The 19615-nt window shown below is 50.4% G+C and overlaps 1 protein-coding gene across 1 annotated transcript in view; it reads left to right on the forward strand.

The window, feature by feature from the left end:
- LOC127927215 (serine/threonine-protein kinase TBK1-like) overlaps nt 1–19615 on the forward strand; it is a 72134-nt gene that overhangs the window by 31210 nt on the left and 21309 nt on the right. The window contains exons 7-11 of the mRNA XM_052513185.1: nt 3554–3612; nt 5872–5963; nt 6170–6271; nt 12441–12522; nt 14364–14482. Of these exons, the coding sequence (XP_052369145.1) occupies nt 3554–3612; nt 5872–5963; nt 6170–6271; nt 12441–12522; nt 14364–14482 (454 nt within the window). The remainder of the gene's footprint in view (nt 1–3553; nt 3613–5871; nt 5964–6169; nt 6272–12440; nt 12523–14363; nt 14483–19615) is intronic.

Below are 19615 nucleotides of genomic sequence, written 5' to 3' on the forward strand. Positions count from 1 at the left end.
ATTAAAGATCCCGGGAAATGTTCCGTACGCACCGAAAGATGATTTCTCTCACGTTTTGGGCACGAATTTGTTCACATCCCCGTTACGTAGCATTTCTCCTTTGACAAGATAATTGACCTGACTGCAGTTCGGGGTCGTAATCGACTTCGTTGGGAAAACGCTTCCCTTCGATGTCCACTGACACACTGGAGAAGCTCTTCACGGACGAATCCCGGTTTAAACTACCGGGGCAGACGGCGTTGTGAACAGAGTGCCCCATGATGGGGTTAAAACTCTTCACGGACGAATCCCGGTTTAAACTACCGGGGCAGACGGCGTTGTGAACAGAGTGCCCCATGATGGGGTTAAAGCTCTTCACGGACGAATCCCGGTTTAAACTGTACCGGGGCAGACGGCGTTGTGAACAGAGTGCCCCATGATGGGGTTAAAACTCTTCACGGACGAATCCCGGTTTAAACTACCGGGGCAGACGGCGTTGTGAACAGAGTGCCCCATGATGGGGTTAAAGCTCTTCACGGACGAATCCCGGTTTAAACTACCGGGGCAGACGGCGTTGTGAACAGAGTGCCCCATGATGGGGTTAAAGCTCTTCACGGACGAATCCCGGTTTAAACTACCGGGGCAGACGGCGCTGTGAACAGAGTGCCCCATGATGGGGTTAAAGCTCTTCACGGACGAATCCCGGTTTAAACTACCGGGGCAGACGGCGCTGTGAACAGAGTGCCCCATGATGGGGTTAAAGCTCTTCACGGACGAATCCCGGTTTAAACTACCGGGGCAGACGGCGTTGTGAACAGAGTGCCCCATGATGGGGTTAAAGCTCTTCACGGACGAATCCCGGTTTAAACTACCGGGGCAGACGGCGCTGTGAACAGAGTGCCCCATGATGGGGTTATGGTAATGGGCAGGCATAAGCTATGAACAACCAACGCAATTAATTTTTATTGATGGCAATTTGAGTGTACAGAGATACCGTGACGCCATCACCTCATGTTTCAGCATGATAATGCACGTCTCAAGGATCTGTACACAATTCCAGGAAGCTGAAAATGTCCCAGTTCTTCCATGGCCTGCATACTCATTAAACATGTCACCCCATTGAGCATGTTTGGGATGCTCTGGATCGACGTGTACGACAGTGTGTTCCAGTTCCTGCCAATATCCAGGAACTTCGCACAGCAAATGAAGAGGAGTGGGACAACATTCCAACAGGACACAATCAGCAGCCTGATCAACTCTATGGGAAGGAGACGTGTCTCGCTGCATGAGACAAATGGTGATCACCAGATACTGACTGGTTCTCTGATCACACCAGATACTGACTGGTTCTCTGATCACACCAGATACTGACTGGGTTTCTGATCCACACCAGATACTGACTGGGTTTCTGATCACACCAGATACTGACTGGGTTTCTGATCCACACCAGATACTGACTGGTTCTCTGATCCACACCAGATACTGACTGGTTCTCTGATCCACCCCAGATACTGACTGGGTTTCTGATCACACCAGATACTGACTGGGTTTCTGATCACACCAGATACTGACTGGGTTTCTGATCCACACCAGATACTGACTGGTTCTCTGATCACACCAGATACTGACTGGGTTTCTGATCCACACCAGATACTGACTGGGTTTCTGATCCACACCAGATACTGACTGGTTCTCTGATCCACACCAGATACTGACTGGGTTTCTGATCCACACCAGATACTGACTGGGTTTCTGATCCACACCAGATACTGACTGGTTCTCTGATCACACCAGATACTGACTGGTTCTCTGACCCACACCAGATACTGACTGGGTTTCTGATCCACACCAGATACTGACTGGGTTTCTGACCCACACCAGATACTGACTGGGTTTCTGATCCACACCAGATACTGACTGGGTTTCTGATCCACACCAGATACTGACTGGTTCTCTGATCACACCAGATACTGACTGGGTTTCTGATCACACCAGATACTGACTGGGTCTCTGATCCACACCAGATACTGACTGGGTTTCTGATCCACACCAGATACTGACTGGGTTTCTGATCCACACCAGATACTGACTGGGTTTCTGATCCACACCAGATACTGACTGGTGTTCTGATCCACACCAGATACTGACTGGGTTTCTGATCACACCAGATACTGACTGGGTTTCTGATCCACACCAGATACTGACTGGGTTTCTGATCACACCAGATACTGACTGGGTTTCTGATCCACACCAGATACTGACTGGGTTTCTGATCCATGCCCCTGCTTTTTTTGTAAGGTATCTGTGACCAACGGATGCATATCTGTATTGTGTGAAATCCACAGATTAGGGTCTGATGAATTTATTTCCATTGACTGATTTCCTTCTAAAATCTGAGGTTAACGACAGACTGAGGTTAACGATAGACTGAGGTTAACGACAGACTGAGGTTAACGACAGACTGAGGTTAACAACAGACTGAGGTTAACGGCAGACTGAGGTTAACAACAGACTGAGGTTAACGACAGACTGAGGATTACAGACAGACTGAGGATTACCGACAGACTGAGATTACCGACAGACTGAGGTTAACGACAGACTGAGGTTAACGACAGACTGAGGTTAACGACAGACTGAGGTTAACGACAGACTGAGGTTAACGGCAGACTGAGGTTAACGACAGACTGAGGTTAACGACAGACTGAGGTTAACGACAGACTGAGGTTAACGACAGACTGAGGATTACAGACAGACTGAGGTTAACGACAGACTGAGGATTACAGACAGACTGAGGTTAACGACAGACTGAGGTTAACGACAGACTGAGGTTAACGACAGACTGAGGTTAACGACAGACTGAGGATTACAGACAGACTGAGGTTAACGACAGACTGAGGTTAACGACAGACTGAGGATTACAGACAGACTGAGGTTAACGACAGACTGAGGTTAACGACAGACTGAGGTTAACGACAGACTGAGGTTAACGACAGACTGAGGTTAACGACACAGACTGAGGTTAACGACAGACTGAGGTTAACGACAGACTGAGGTTAACGACAGACTGAGGATTACCGACAGACTGAGGATTACCGACAGACTGAGGTTACCGACAGACTGAGGATTACCGACAGACTGAGGATTACCGACAGACTGAGGTTAACAACAGACTGAGGTTAACGGCAGACTGAGGTTAACGGCAGACGGAGACTGAGGTTAACGGCAGACGGAGACTGAGGTTAACGGCAGACAGAGACTGAGGTTAACGGGCAGACGGAGACTGAGGTTAACGGGCAGACGGAGACTGAGGTTAACGGGCAGACGGAGACTGAGGTTAACGGGCAGACGGAGACTGAGGTTAACGGCAGACGGAGACTGAGGTTAACGGACAGACGGAGACTGAGGTTAACGGGCAGACGGAGACTGAGGTTAACGGGCAGACAGAGACTGAGGTTAACGGGCAGACGGAGACTGAGGTTAACGGGCAGACGGAGACTGAGGTTAACAGACCTCAGTCTCTATCTATCTATCTGTCTGTCTGTCTGTTAACCTCAGTCTCTATTGATCTCCACAGCGAGTCCTCCTAAAGTCCAGCCTCGCTACGATCTGGACCTGGATGCCAGCTATGCCAAGGTAACTAAATATTATGCCAGCTATGCCAAGGTAACTAAATGTTATGCCAGCTATGCCAAGGTAACTAAATGTTATGCCAGCAATGCCAAGGTAACTAAATGTTATGCCAGCAATGCCAAGGTAACTAAATGTTATGCCAGCTATGTCAAGGTAACTAAATGTTATGCCAGCAATGCCAAGGTAACTAAATGTTATGCCAGCAATGCCAAGGTAACTAAATGTTATGCCAGCTATGCCAAGGTAACTAAATGTTATGCCAGCTATGTCAAGGTAACTAAATGTTATGCCAGCTATGCCAAGGTAACTAAATATTATGCCAGCTATGCCAAGGTAACTAAATGTTATGGCAGCAATGCCAAGGTAACTAAATGTTATGCCAGCTATGCCAAGGTAACTAAATGTTATGCCAGCAATGCCAAGGTAACTAAATGTTATGCCAGCTATGCCAAGGTAACTAAATGTTATGCCAGCTATGCCAAGGTAACTAAATGTTATGCCTGGCATAACTATAGGTTATGCCAGCTATGCCGAGGTAACTATAGGTTATGCCAGCTATGCCAAGGTACCTATATATTATGCCAGCTATGCCAAGGTAACTAAATGTTATGCCTGGCATAACTATAGGTTATGCCAGCTATGCCAAGGTAACTATAGATTATGCCAGCTATGCCAAGGTAACTAAATGTTATGCCAGCTATGTCAAGGTAACTATAGATTATGCCAGCTATGCCAAGGTAAACTATAGATTATGCCAGCTATGCCAAGGTAACTAAATGTTCATGCTGCAGGGCATTCAGAAAGTATTCAGACCCCTTCTTCCCCTTTTCCACATTTTGTTACGTCACTTACTTATTCTAAAATGATTAAATAAATAAAAATCCTCGTCAATCTACACACAATACCCCATAATGACATCACAATACCCCATAATGACATCACAATACCCCATAATGACATCACAATACCCCATAATGACATCACAATACCCCATAATGACAAAGCGAAAACTGGTTTTTAGACATTTTTGAAAATGTATAAAAATAAAATAAAAAACAATACCTTATTAACAAAAGTATTCAGACCCTTTGCTATGAGTCTCGAAATTGAGCTCAGGTGCATCCTGTTTCCATTGATCATCCTTGAGATGTTTCTACAATTTGAATGGTGATGGTTCACCTTCCAACAGGACAACGACCCTAAGCACACAACCAAGACAACCCAGGAGTGGCTTCGGGACAAGTCTCTGAATGTCCTTGAGTGGCCCGGCCAGAGCTCGGACTTGAAGCCGATCGAACATCTCTGGAGAGACCTGAAAATAGCTCTGCAGCGACGCTCCCCATCCAACCTGACAGAGCTGGAGAGGATCTGCAGAGAAGAATGGGAGAAACTCCTCAAATACAGGTGTGCCAAGCTTGTAGCGGCATACGAAGACTTAAGGCTGTAATCTGAGAGGTGCTTCAACAAAGTACTGAGTAAAGGGTCCGAACACTTATGTAAATGTGATATTTTTGTTTTATTTTAACAGAAACTGTTTCTGAGTTGTCTTTATGGGGTATTGTGATGTCTTTATGGGGTATTGTGATGTCATTATGGGGCATTGTGATGTCATTATGGGGTATTGTGATGTCATTGTGGGGTATTGTGGTGTCATTATGGGGTATTGTGATGTCTTTATGGGGTATTGTGATGTCATTATGGGGTATTGTGATGTCTTTATGGGGTATTGTGATGTCATTATGGGGTATTGTGATGTCATTATGGGGCATTGTGATGTCATTATGGGTCATTGTGATGTCATTATGGGGTATTGTGATGTCATTATGGGGTATTGTGATGTCATTATGGGTCATTGTGATGTCATTATGGGGTATTGTGTGTAAAAAACATTTGAAGCCATTATAGAATAAGGCTGTAATGTAACAAAATGTGGGAACATTCAAGGGGTCTGAATACTTTGTGAAGGCAGTGTATAGATTATGCCAAGGTAACCAAGGTAACCGAGATCCGCTAGATGTCCGTCAGACTCTCACCCTGAGTAAAGCCACAAAACAACATGTAGCTCAACATGGGCAAGTTGCCATTTATTGAGATGACTCATGTTCTGGAGGCAGCTCTGCAGCATGGTCACTAGCTGAATCCTAACCTTAACCACACTGCTAACCTATGCCCCCCAAAATAGAAGCTGTGTGTCCGTAGGGGGAGGATGGAGTGTGTGGTGCCTCTAACTAATATCCTAAAATGTCTTCCTCCGTTGTCCAGACGTTTGCGGGAGACGTGGGCCACCTGTGGAAGACCTCAGACTCCCTGTTGGTTTGTCAGGAGCTGGTCAGGAAGGGAGTCAGGGGACTGATGTGAGTCCTGTTAACTCAAACCTTACAATGCACCAGACAACCAGCACATTCACCTGGTATACCCCTCAACTGGTACACTGTTCACCTGGTATACCCCTCAACTGGTACTCTGTCTGTCTGTCTGTCTGTCTGTCTGTCTGTCTGTCTGTCTGTCTGTCTGTCTGTCTGTCTGTCTGTCTGTCTGTCTGTCTGTCTGTCTGTCTCAGTGAGTTGATGAAGGAGGACTACAGCGAGATGGTACATAAGAAGTCAGAGGTCATCCACGTCTGTCACTACTGCGCTCGGATCCTGGAGAGGACAGAGCAGCTGTGAGTACACACTTTGATTTGTTGAGACACTTTTCCCCTCCAGCTCCTCAGAGGATAGAACCAGCAGGAGGTGTTGTTGTCGTTGTTGTTGTCTCCTCTCCCAGGTACGAGGTGTTAATGCAGGCCAATATGTTGTCTCCTCTCCCAGGTACGAGGTGTTGATGCAGGCCAATATGTTGTCTCCTCTCCCAGGTACGAGGTGTTAATGCAGGCCAATATGTTGTCTCCTCTCCCAGGTACGAGGTGTTAATGCAGGCCAATATGTTGTCTCCTCTCCCAGGTACGAGGTGTTAATGCAGGCCAATATGTTGTTGTCTCCTCTCCCAGGTACGAGGTGTTAATGCAGGCCAATATGTTGTCTCCTCTCCCAGGTACGAGGTGTTAATGCAGGCCAATATGTTGTCTCCTCTCCCAGGTACGAGGTGTTAATGCAGGCCAATATGTTGTCTCCTCTCCCAGGTATGAGGTGTTAATGCAGGCCAATATGTTGTCTCCTCTCCCAGGTACGAGGTGTTAATGCAGGCCAATATGTTGTCTCCTCTCCCAGGTACGAGGTGTTAATGCAGGCCAATATGTTGTTGTCTCCTCTCCCAGGTACGAGGTGTTAATACAGGCCAATATGTTGTCTCCTCTCCCAGGTACGAGGTGTTACTGCAGGCCAATATGTTGTCTCCTCTCCCAGGTACGAGGTGTTAATGCAGGCCAATATGTTGTCGTCTCCTCTCCCAGGTACGAGGTGTTGATGCAGGCCAATATGTCGTTGTCTCCTCTCCCAGGTACGAGGTGTTAAGGCAGGCCAATATGTTGTAGTCTCCTCTCCCAGGTACGAGGTGTTAAGGCAGGCCAATATGTCGTTGTCTCCTCTCCCAGGTACGAGGTGTTAATACAGGCCAATATGTTGTCTCCTCTCCCAGGTACGAGGTGTTAAGGCAGGCCAATATGTTGTAGTCTCCTCTCCCAGGTACGAGGTGTTAAGGCAGGCCAATATGTCGTTGTCTCCTCTCCCAGGTACGAGGTGTTAATACAGGCCAATATGTTGTCGTCTCCTCTCCCAGGTACGAGGTGTTAATGCAGGCCAATATGTTGTCGTCTCCTCTCCCAGGTACGAGGTGTTAATGCAGGCCAATATGTTGTTGTCTCCTCTCCCAGGTACGAGGTGTTAATGCAGGCCAATATGTTGTTGTCTCCTCTCCCAGGTACGAGGTGTTAATACAGGCCAATATGTCGTTGTCTCCTCTCCCAGGTACGAGGTGTTAATGCAGGCCAATATGTCGTCGTCTCCTCTCCCAGGTACGAGGTGTTAATGCAGGCCAATATGTTGTTGTCTCCTCTCCCAGGTACGAGGTGTTGATGCAGGCCAATATGTCGTTGTCTCCTCTCCCAGGTACGAGGTGTTAATGCAGGCCAATATGTTGTCGTCTCCTCTCCCAGGTACGAGGTGTTAATGCAGGCCAATATGTTGTTGTCTCCTCTCCCAGGTACGAGGTGTTAATGCAGGCCAATATGTTGTCTCCTCTCCCAGGTACGAGGTGTTAATGCAGGCCAATATGTTGTTGTCTCCTCTCCCAGGTACGAGGTGTTAATACAGGCCAATATGTTGTTGTCTCCTCTCCCAGGTACGAGGTGTTAATGCAGGCCAATATGTTGTTGTCTCCTCTCCCAGGTACGAGGTGTTAATACAGGCCAATATGTTGTTGTCTCCTCTCCCAGGTACGAGGTGTTAATGCAGGCCAATATGTTGTCTCCTCTCCCAGGTACGAGGTGTTAATGCAGGCCAATATGTTGTTGTCTCCTCTCCCAGGTACGAGGTGTTAATACAGGCCAATATGTTGTTGTCTCCTCTCCCAGGTACGAGGTGTTAATGCAGGCCAATATGTTGTTGTCTCCTCTCCCAGGTACGAGGTGTTAATACAGGCCAATATGTTGTTGTCTCCTCTCCCAGGTACGAGGTGTTAATGCAGGCCAATATGTTGTTTTCTCCTCTCCCAGGTACGAGGTGTTACTGCAGGCCAATATGTTGTCTCCTCTCCCAGGTACGAGGTGTTAATGCAGGCCAATATGTTGTAGTCTCCTCTCCCAGGTACGAGGTGTTAATGCAGGCCAATATGTTGTCGTCTCCTCTCCCAGGTACGAGGTGTTAATGCAGGCCAATATGTTGTCTCCTCTCCCAGGTACGAGGTGTTAATGCAGGCCAATATGTTGTCTCCTCTCCCAGGTACGAGGTGTTAATGCAGGCCAATATGTTGTCGTCTCCTCTCCCAGGTACGAGGTGTTAATGCAGGCCAATATGTTGTTGTCTCCTCTCCCAGGTACGAGGTGTTAATGCAGGCCAATATGTTGTTGTCTCCTCTCCCAGGTACGAGGTGTTAATGCAGGCCAATATGTTGTAGTCTCCTCTCCCAGGTACGAGGTGTTAATGCAGGCCAATATGTTGTCTCCTCTCCCAGGTACGAGGTGTTAATACAGGCCAATATGTTGTTGTCTCCTCTCCCAGGTACGAGGTGTTACTGCAGGCCAATATGTTGTCTCCTCTCCCAGGTACGAGGTGTTAATGCAGGCCAATATGTTGTTGTCTCCTCTCCCAGGTACGAGGTGTTAATGCAGGCCAATATGTTGTTGTCTCCTCTCCCAGGTACGAGGTGTTGATGCAGGCCAATATGTCGTTGTCTCCTCTCCCAGGTACGAGGTGTTAATGCAGGCCAATATGTTGTCTCCTCTCCCAGGTACGAGGTGTTAATGCAGGCCAATATGTTGTTGTCTCCTCTCCCAGGTACGAGGTGTTAATGCAGGCCAATATGTTGTCGTCTCCTCTCCCAGGTACGAGGTGTTAATGCAGGCCAATATGTTGTTGTCTCCTCTCCCAGGTACGAGGTGTTAATACAGGCCAATATGTCGTTGTCTCCTCTCCCAGGTACGAGGTGTTAATGCAGGCCAATATGTTGTCTCCTCTCCCAGGTACGAGGTGTTACTGCAGGCCAATATGTTGTTGTCTCCTCTCCCAGGTACGAGGTGTTAATGCAGGCCAATATGTTGTAGTCTCCTCTCCCAGGTACGAGGTGTTAATGCAGGTCAATATGTTGTTGTCTCCTCTCCCAGGTACGAGGTGTTAATGCAGGCCAATATGTTGTTGTCTCCTCTCCCAGGTACGAGGTGTTAATGCAGGCCAATATGTTGTTGTCTCCTCTCCCAGGTACGAGGTGTTAATGCAGGCCAATATGTTGTCTCCTCTCCCAGGTACGAGGTGTTAATGCAGGCCAATATGTTGTTGTCTCCTCTCCCAGGTACGAGGTGTTAATGCAGGCCAATATGTTGTTGTCTCCTCTCCCAGGTACGAGGTGTTAATGCAGGCCAATATGTTGTCTCCTCTCCCAGGTACGAGGTGTTACTGCAGGCCAATATGTCGTTGTCTCCTCTCCCAGGTACGAGGTGTTAATGCAGGCCAATATGTTGTCTCCTCTCCCAGGTACGAGGTGTTAATGCAGGCCAATATGTTGTTGTCTCCTCTCCCAGGTACGAGGTGTTAATGCAGGCCAATATGTTGTTGTCTCCTCTCCCAGGTACGAGGTGTTAATGCAGGCCAATATGTTGTCTCCTCTCTCAGGTACGAGGTGTTAATGCAGGCCAATATGTTGTCTCCTCTCCCAGGTACGAGGTGTTAATGCAGGCCAATATGTTGTTGTCTCCTCTCCCAGGTACGAGGTGTTGATGCAGGCCAATATGTCGTTGTCTCCTCTCCCAGGTACGAGGTGTTAATGCAGGCCAATATGTTGTCTCCTCTCCCAGGTACGAGGTGTTAATGCAGGCCAATATGTTGTCGTCTCCTCTCCCAGGTACGAGGTGTTAATGCAGGCCAATATGTTGTTGTCTCCTCTCCCAGGTACGAGGTGTTGATGCAGGCCAATATGTCGTTGTCTCCTCTCCCAGGTACGAGGTGTTAATGCAGGCCAATATGTTGTCTCCTCTCCCAGGTACGAGGTGTTAATGCAGGCCAATATGTTGTCGTCTCCTCTCCCAGGTACGAGGTGTTAATGCAGGCCAATATGTTGTTGTCTCCTCTCCCAGGTACGAGGTGTTAATACAGGCCAATATGTCGTTGTCTCCTCTCCCAGGTACGAGGTGTTAATGCAGGCCAATATGTTGTCTCCTCTCCCAGGTACGAGGTGTTACTGCAGGCCAATATGTTGTTGTCTCCTCTCCCAGGTACGAGGTGTTAATGCAGGCCAATATGTTGTAGTCTCCTCTCCCAGGTACGAGGTGTTAATGCAGGTCAATATGTTGTCTCCTCTCCCAGGTACGAGGTGTTAATGCAGGCCAATATGTTGTCTCCTCTCCCAGGTATGAGGTGTTAATGCAGGCCAATATGTTGTTGTCTCCTCTCCCAGGTACGAGGTGTTAATGCAGGCCAATATGTTGTTGTCTCCTCTCCCAGGTACGAGGTGTTAATGCAGGCCAATATGTTGTCTCCTCTCCCAGGTACGAGGTGTTACTGCAGGCCAATATGTCGTTGTCTCCTCTCCCAGGTACGAGGTGTTAATGCAGGCCAATATGTTGTCTCCTCTCCCAGGTACGAGGTGTTAATGCAGGCCAATATGTTGTTGTCTCCTCTCCCAGGTACGAGGTGTTAATGCAGGCCAATATGTTGTTGTCTCCTCTCCCAGGTACGAGGTGTTAATGCAGGCCAATATGTTGTCTCCTCTCTCAGGTACGAGGTGTTAATGCAGGCCAATATGTTGTCTCCTCTCCCAGGTACGAGGTGTTAATGCAGGCCAATATGTTGTCTCCTCTCCCAGGTACGAGGTGTTAATGCAGGCCAATATGTTGTCTCCTCTCCCAGGTACGAGGTGTTAATGCAGGCCAATATGTTGTCTCCTCTCCCAGGTACGAGGTGTTAATGCAGGCCAATATGTTGTCTCCTCTCCCAGGTACGAGGTGTTAATACAGGCCAATATGTTGTCTCCTCTCCCAGGTACGAGGTGTTAATGCAGGCCAATATGTTGTTGTCTCCTCTCCCAGGTACGAGGTGTTAATGCAGGCCAATATGTTGTCTCCTCTCCCAGGTACGAGGTGTTAATACAGGCCAATATGTTGTAGTCTCCTCTCCCAGGTATGAGGTGTTACTGCAGGCCAATATGTTGTCTCCTCTCCCAGGTACGAGGTGTTAATGCAGGCCAATATGTTGTCTCCTCTCCCAGGTACGAGGTGTTAATGCAGGCCAATATGTTGTAGTCTCCTCTCCCAGGTATGAGGTGTTACTGCAGGCCAATATGTTGTCTCCTCTCCCAGGTACGAGGTGTTAATGCAGGCCAATATGTTGTCTCCTCTCCCAGGTATGAGGTGTTACTGCAGGCCAATATGTTGTCTCCTCTCCCAGGTACGAGGTGTTAATGCAGGCCAATATGTTGTCTCCTCTCCCAGGTACGAGGTGTTAATGCAGGCCAATATGTTGTTGTCTCCTCTCCCAGGAACGAGGTGTTAATGCAGGCCAATATGTTGTCTCCTCTCCCAGGTACGAGGTGTTAATACAGGCCAATATGTTGTCGTCTCCTCTCCCAGGTACGAGGTGTTAATGCAGGCCAATATGTTGTCTCCTCTCTCAGGTACGAGGTGTTAATGCAGGCCAATATGTCATCTCCTCTCCCAGGTACGAGGTGTTAATGCAGGCCAATATGTCATCTCCTCTCCCAGGTACGAGGTGTTAATGCAGGCCAATATGTTGTCTCCTCTCCCAGGTACGAGGTGTTAATGCAGGCCAATATGTTGTCTCCTCTCCCAGGTACGAGGTGTTAATGCAGGCCAATATGTCATCTCCTCTCCCAGGTACGAGGTGTTAATGCAGGCCAATATGTCATCTCCTCTCCCAGGTACGAGGTGTTAATGCAGGCCAATATGTTGTCTCCTCTCCCAGGTACGAGGTGTTAATGCAGGCCAATATGTTGTCTCCTCTCTCAGGTACGAGGTGTTAATACAGGCCAATATGTTGTCTCCTCTCCCAGGTACGAGGTGTTAATGCAGGCCAATATGTTGTCTCCTCTCCCAGGTACGAGGTGTTAATGCAGGCCAATATGTTGTCTCCTCTCCCAGGTATGAGGTGTTACTGCAGGCCAATATGTTGTCTCCTCTCCCAGGTACGAGGTGTTAATGCAGGCCAATATGTTGTCTCCTCTCCCAGGTATGAGGTGTTACTGCAGGCCAATATGTTGTCGTCATCAGAATACGATGAGATCTCAGACATGAGGAAGAAAATAGTCCTTGTAAGTACCTTCTGTTCCCTCTGGCCCCGCCCCTTAACCTATCACTCAGCCTCTGTTCCCTCTGGCCCCGCCCCTTAACCTATCACTCAGCCTCTGTTCCCTCTGGCCCCGCCCCTTAACCTATCACTCAGCCTCTGGCCCCACCCCTGGCTACTAACCTATCACTCAGCCTCTGTTCCCTCTGGCCCCGCCCCTTAACCTATCACTCATCCGCTGTTCCCTCTGGCCCCACCCCTTAACCTATCACTCAGCCTCTGTTTCCTCTGGCCCCGCCCCTTAATCTATCACTCAGCCTCTGTTCCCTCTGGCCCCTCCCCTGGCTACTAACCTATCACTCAAGCCTCTGTTCTCTCTGGCCCCTCCCCTGGCTACTAACCTATCACTCAGCCTCTGTTCTCTCTGGCCCCGCCCCTTAACCTATCACTCAGCCTCTGTTCTCTCTGGCCCCGCCCCTGGCTACTAACCTATCATTCAGCCTCTGTTCCCTCTGGCCCCGCCCCTTAACATATCACTCAGCCTCTGTTCTCTCTGGCCCCTCCCCTGGCTACTAACCTATCACTCAGCCTCTGTTCCCTCTGGCCCCGCCCCTGGCTACTAACCTATCACTCAGCCTCTGTTCCCTCTGGCCCCGCCCCTTAATCTATCACTCAGCCTCTGGCCCCTCCCCTGACTACTAACCTATCACTCAGCCTCTGTTCTCTCTGGCCCCGCCCCTTAACATATCACTCAGCCTCTGTTCTCTCTGGCCCCTCCCCTGACTACTAACCTATCACTCAGCCTCTGTTCCCTCTGGCCCCGCCCCTTAACCTATCACTCAGCCTCTGTTCCCTCTGGCCCCTCCCCTGGCTACTAATCTATCACTCAGCCTCTGTTCTCTCTGGCCCCTCCCCTGACTACTAACCTATCACTCAGCCTCTGTTCCCTCTGGCCCCGCCCCTTAACATATCACTCAGCCTCTGTTCTCTCTGGCCCCGCCCCTGGCTACTAACCTATCACTCAGCCTCTTCTCTCTGGCCCCGCCCCTTAACATATCACTCAGCCTCTGTTCTCTCTGGCCCCTCCCCTGACTACTAACCTATCACTCAGCCTCTGTTCCCTCTGGCCCCGCCCCTTAACATATCACTCAGCCTCTGTTCTCTCTGGCCCCGCCCCTGGCTACTAACCTATCACTCAGCCTCTTCTCTCTGGCCCCGCCCCTTAACATATCACTCAGCCTCTGTTCTCTCTGGCCCCTCCCCTGACTACTAACCTATCACTCAGCCTCTGTTCCCTCTGGCCCCGCCCCTTAACATATCACTCAGCCTCTGTTCTCTCTGGCCCCTCCCCTGACTACTAACCTATCACTCAGCCTCTGTTCCCTCTGGCCCCGCCCCTTAACATATCACTCAGCCTCTGTTCTCTCTGGCCCCGCCCCTGGCTACTAACCTATCACTCAGCCTCTGTTCCCTCTGGCCCCGCCCCTTAACATATCACTCAGCCTCTGTTCCCTCTGGCCCCGCCCCTTAACATATCACTCAGCCTCTGTTCCCTCTGGCCCCGCCCCTTAACATATCACTCAGCCTCTGTTCTCTCTGGCCCCGCCTCTGGCTATTATCTTCTCAGTCAGCCTCCCATCTCTGGAGCTGCTGTTGATTGGTTGTCTCTCAGCCTCCCATCTCTGGAGCTGCTGTTGATTGGTTGTCTCTCAGCCTCCCCCAGGGCTGCTGTTGATTGGTTGTCTCTCAGCCTCCCCCAGGGCTGCTGTTGATTGGTTGTCTCTCAGCCTCCCCCAGGGCTGCTGTTGATTGGTTGTCTCTCAGCCTCCCCCAGGGCGGTGGTTGATTTGTTGTCTCTCTGTGCAGATCTCTAACTCCTTAGTCCCCATGGAGCAGACGGTTCAGGACATCAAGAGTAAGTTCCTGTCAGGTGGTGTTCTGACGGACAGCTGGACTCAAGCTGGAACACACCCTGAAGACAGGAAGTAAGTAACGAGTGTGTTTTAGGGCTGTGACGATACAAGTATCCTAAAAATAAAAAAAACATGGCAAAAATGAAAACACAAAGCCGACCGAACTCTTTTGGTAATTTTAATATTGTCGCCTTATTCTGGGACGTCACTGGGATCGCCGCGAGTTAGCTACAATCTATTTCCGGGAACATTCACGCGACGCTAGCGCGTGCTAGTGGCATGCTCGTGACGTGCTAGTAGCGTGCTGGTGGCGTGCTAGTAGCGTGCTAGTGGCGTGCTAGTGGCGTGCTAGTGCGTGCTAGTGGCGTGGCGTGCTAGTGGCGTGCTAGTGGCGTGCTCGTAGCGTGCTAGTGACGTGCTAGTGACGTGCTAGTGGCGGTGCTAGTGGCGGTGCTAGTGGCGGTGCTAGTGGCGTGCTAGTGGCGTGCTAGTGGTGTGCTAGTGGCGGTGCTAGTTGCGTGCTAGTGGTGGTGCTAGTGGCGGTGCTAGTTGCGTGCTAGTGGCGTGCTAGTGGTGGTGCTAGTGGCGGTGCTAGTGACGTGCTAGTGACGTGCTAGTGGCGGTGCTAGTGGCGGTGCTAGTGGCGGTGCTAGTTGCGGTGCTAGTGGCGGTGCTAGTGGCGTGCTAGTGGCGTGCTAGTGGTGGTGCTAGTGGCGTGCTAGTGGTGGTGCTAGTGGCGTGCTAGTGGTGGTGCTAGTGGCGTGCTAGTGGCGTGCTAGTGGTGGTGCTAGTGGCGTGCTAGTGGCGGTGCTAGTGGCGTGCTAGTGGCGGTGCTAGTGACGTGCTAGTGGCGTGCTAGTGGCGGTGCTAGTGGTGGTGCTAGTGACGTGCTAGTGGCGGTGCTAGTGGCGTGCTAGTGGCGGTGCTAGTGACGTGCTAGTGGCGTGCTAGTGGCGGTGCTAGTTGCGTGCTAGTGGCGTGCTAGTGGCGGTGCTAGTGGCGTGCTAGTGGCGGTGCTAGTGGCGGTGCTAGTGGCGTGCTAGTGACGTGCTAGTGGCGGTGCTAGTGACGCGCTAGTGGCGGTGCTAGTGGCGGTGCTAGTGCCATGCTAGTGGTGGTGCTAGTGCCGTGCTAGTGACGTGCTAGTGGCGTGCTAGTGGCGTGCTAGTGGCGTGCTAGTGACATGCTAGTGACGTGCTAGTGGCGTGCTAGTGATGTGCTAGTGGCGTGCTAGTGGCGTGCTAGTGGTGGTGCTAGTGGTGGTGCTAGTGGCGTGCTAGTGAAGTGCTAGTGGCGTGCTAGTGGTGGTGCTAGTGGCGTGCTAGTTGCGTGCTAGTGGCCGGAGGCGAAAGCGGCAAAAGCTTTAGTTGTTGAGCTTGATAGTTTTACACTGACAGAAACGCACGAAATCGATCATCAAATCGATCTGGGTAGACCAGACAGGAGAGCATCACAGTCGTCAAGCCTGTTGTCTTCCTTGGGTAGACCAGACAGGAGAGCATCACAGTCGTCAAGCCTGTTGTCTTCCTTGGGTAACCAGACAGGAGAGCATCACAGTCGTTAAGCCTGATGTCTTCCTTGGGTAGACCAGACAGGAGAGCATCACAGTCGTCAAGCCTGTTGTCTTCCTTGGGTAACCAGACAGGAGGGCATCACAGTCGTCAAGCCTGTTGTCTTCCTTGGGTAACCAGACAGGAGAGCATCACAGTCGTCAAGCCTGTTGTCTTCCTTGGGTAACCAGACAGGAGGGCATCACAGTCGTCAAGCCTGTTGTCTTCCTTGGGTAGACCAGACAGGAAAGCATCACAGTCGTCAAGCCTGTTGTCTTCCTTGGGTAACCAGACAGGAGAGCATCACAGTCATCAAGCCTGTTGTCTTCCTTGGGTAGACCAGACAGGAGAGCATCACAGTCGTCAAGCCTGTTGTCTTCCTTGGGTAACCAGACAGGAGAGCATCACAGTCGGCAAGCCTGTTGTCTTCCTTGGGTAACCAGACAGGAGAGCATCACAGTCATCAAGCCTGTTGTCTTCCTTGGGTAACCAGACAGGAGAGCATCACAGTCGTAAAGCCTGTTGTCTTCCTTGGGTAGACCAGACAGGAGAGCATCACAGTCGTCAAGCCTGTTGTCTTCCTTGGGTAACCAGACAGGAGAGCATCACAGTCGTTAAGCCTGTTGTCTTCCTTGGGTAGACCAGACAGGAGAGCATCACAGTAGTCAAGCCTGTTGTCTTCCTTGGGTAACCAGACAGGAGGGCATCACAGTCGTCAAGCCTGTTGTCTTCCTTGGGTAGACCAGACAGGAGAGCCATCACAGTCGTCAAGCCTGTTGTCTTCCTTGGGTAACCAGACAGGAGAGCATCACAGTCATCAAGCCTGTTGTCTTCCTTGGGTAACCAGACAGGAGGGCATCACAGTCGTCAAGCCTGTTGTCTTCCTTGGGTAGACCAGACAGGAGAGCATCACAGTCGTCAAGCCTGTTGTCTTCCTTGGGTAACCAGACAGGAGAGCATCACAGTCATCAAGCCTGTTGTCTTCCTTGGGTAACCAGACAGGAGAGCATCACAGTCATCAAGCCTGTTGTCTTCCTTGGGTAGACCAGACAGGAGGGCATCACAGTCGTTAAGCCTGATGTCTTCCTTGGGTAACCAGACAGGAGGGCATCACAGTCGTCAAGCCTGTTGTCTTCCTTGGGTAACCAGACAGGAGGGCATCACAGTCATCAAGCCTGTTGTCTTCCTTGGGTAGACCAGACAGGAGAGCATCACAGTCATCAAGCCTGTTGTCTTCCTTGGGTAACCAGACAGGAGAGCATCACAGTCGTCAAGCCTGTTGTCTTCCTTGGGTTGACCAGGCAGGAGGGCATCACAGTCGTCAAGCCTGTTGTCTTCCTTGGGTAACCAGACAGGAGGGCATCACAGTCGTTAAGCCTGTTGTCTTCCTTGGGTAACCAGACAGGAGAGCATCACAGTCATCAAGCCTGTTGTCTTCCTTGGGTAACCAGACAGGAGAGCATCACAGTCGTCAAGCCTGTTGTCTTCCTTGGGTAACCAGACAGGAGGGCATCACAGTCGTTAAGCCTGTTGTCTTCCTTGGGTAACCAGACAGGAGAGCATCACAGTCATCAAGCCTGTTGTCTTCCTTGGGTAACCAGAAAGGAGAGCATCACAGTCGTCAAGCCTGTTGTCTTCCTTGGGTAGACCAGACAGGAGAGCATCACAGTCATCAAGCCTGTTGTCTTCCTTGGGTAACCAGACAGGAGAGCATCACAGTCATCAAGCCTGTTGTCTTCCTTGGGTAACCAGACAGGAGAGCATCACAGTCGTCAAGCCTGTTGTCTTCCTTGGGTAACCAGACAGGAGGGCATCACAGTCGTCAAGCCTGATGTCTTCCTTGGGTAGACCAGACAGGAGAGCATCACAGTCGTCAAGCCTGTTGTCTTCCTTGGGTAGACCAGACAGGAGGTCATCACAGTCGTCAAGCCTGATGTCTTCCTTGGGTAACCAGACAGGAGAGCATCACAGTCATCAAGCCTGTTGTCTTCCTTGGGTAACCAGACAGGAGGGCATCACAGTCGTCAAGCCTGTTGTCTTCCTTGGGTAGACCAGACAGGAGAGCATCACAGTCATCAAGCCTGTTGTCTTCCTTGGGTAGACCAGACAGGAGAGCATCACAGTCATCAAGCCTGTTGTCTTCCTTGGGTAACCAGACAGGAGAGCATGACAGTCGTCAAGCCTGTTGTCTTCCTTGGGTAACCAGACAGGAGGGCATCACAGTCGTCAAGCCTGATGTCTTCCTTGGGTAGACCAGACAGGAGAGCATCACAGTCGTCAAGCCTGTTGTCTTCCTTGGGTAGACCAGACAGGAGGGCATCACAGTCGTCAAGCCTGATGTCTTCCTTGGGTAACCAGACAGGAGAGCATCACAGTCGTTAAGCCTGTTGTCTTCCTTGGGTAGACCAGACAGGAGGGCATCACAGTCGTCAAGCCTGATGTCTTCCTTGGGTAGACCAGACAGGAGAGCATCACAGTCGTCAAGCCTGTTGTCTTCCTTGGGTTGACCAGACAGGAGGGCATCACAGTCGTCAAGCCTGATGTCTTCCTTGGGTAACCAGACAGGAGAGCATCACAGTCGTAAAGCCTGATGTCTTCCTTGGGTAACCAGACAGGAGAGCATCACAGTCGTCAAGCCTGTTGTCTTCCTTGGGTAACCAGACAGGAGAGCATCACAGTCGTCAAGCCTGTTGTCTTCCTTGGGTAACCAGACAGGAGAGCATCACAGTCGTCAAGCCTGTTGTCTTCCTTGGGTAACCAGACAGGAGGGCATCACAGTCGTCAAGCCTGTTGTCTTCCTTGGGTAACCAGACAGGAGAGCATCACAGTCGTCAAGCCTGTTGTCTTCCTTGGGTAACCAGACAGGAGAGCATCACAGTCGTCAAGCCTGTTGTCTTCCTTGGGTAACCAGACAGGAGAGCATCACAGTCGTCAAGCCTGTTGTCTTCCTTGGGTAACCAGACAGGAGGGCATCACAGTCGTCAAGCCTGTTGTCTTCCTTGGGTAACCAGACAGGAGGGCATCACAGTCGTAAAGCCTGATGTCTTCCTTGGGTAACCAGACAGGAGGGCATCACAGTCGTAAAGCCTGATGTCTTCCTTGGGTAACCAGACAGGAGGGCATCACAGTCGTAAAGCCTGATGTCTTCCTTGGGTAACCAGACAGGAGAGCATCACAGTCGTCAAGCCTGTTGTCTTCCTTGGGTAACCAGACAGGAGGGCATCACAGTCGTAAAGCCTGATGTCTTCCTTGGGTAACCAGACAGGAGAGCATCACAGTCGTCAAGCCTGTTGTCTTCCTTGGGTAACCAGACAGGAGAGCATCACAGTCGTCAAGCCTGTTGTCTTCCTTGGGTAACCAGACAGGAGAGCATCACAGTCATCAAGCCTGTTGTCTTCCTTGGGTAACCAGACAGGAGAGCATCACAGTCGTCAAGCCTGTTGTCTTCCTTGGGTTGACCAGACAGGAGAGCATCACAGTCGTAAAGCCTGTTGTCTTCCTTGGGTAACCAGACAGGAGAGCATCACAGTCGTCAAGCCTGTTGTCTTCCTTGGGTAACCAGACAGGAGAGCATCACAGTCGTAAAGCCTGTTGTCTTCCTTGGGTAGACCAGACAGGAGAGCATCACAGTCATCAAGCCTGTTGTCTTCCTTGG

The sequence above is a fragment of the Oncorhynchus keta genome, unplaced genomic scaffold (genome assembly GCF_023373465.1).
Source record: "Oncorhynchus keta strain PuntledgeMale-10-30-2019 unplaced genomic scaffold, Oket_V2 Un_contig_9835_pilon_pilon, whole genome shotgun sequence".
Lineage (NCBI taxonomy): Eukaryota > Metazoa > Chordata > Actinopteri > Salmoniformes > Salmonidae > Oncorhynchus > Oncorhynchus keta.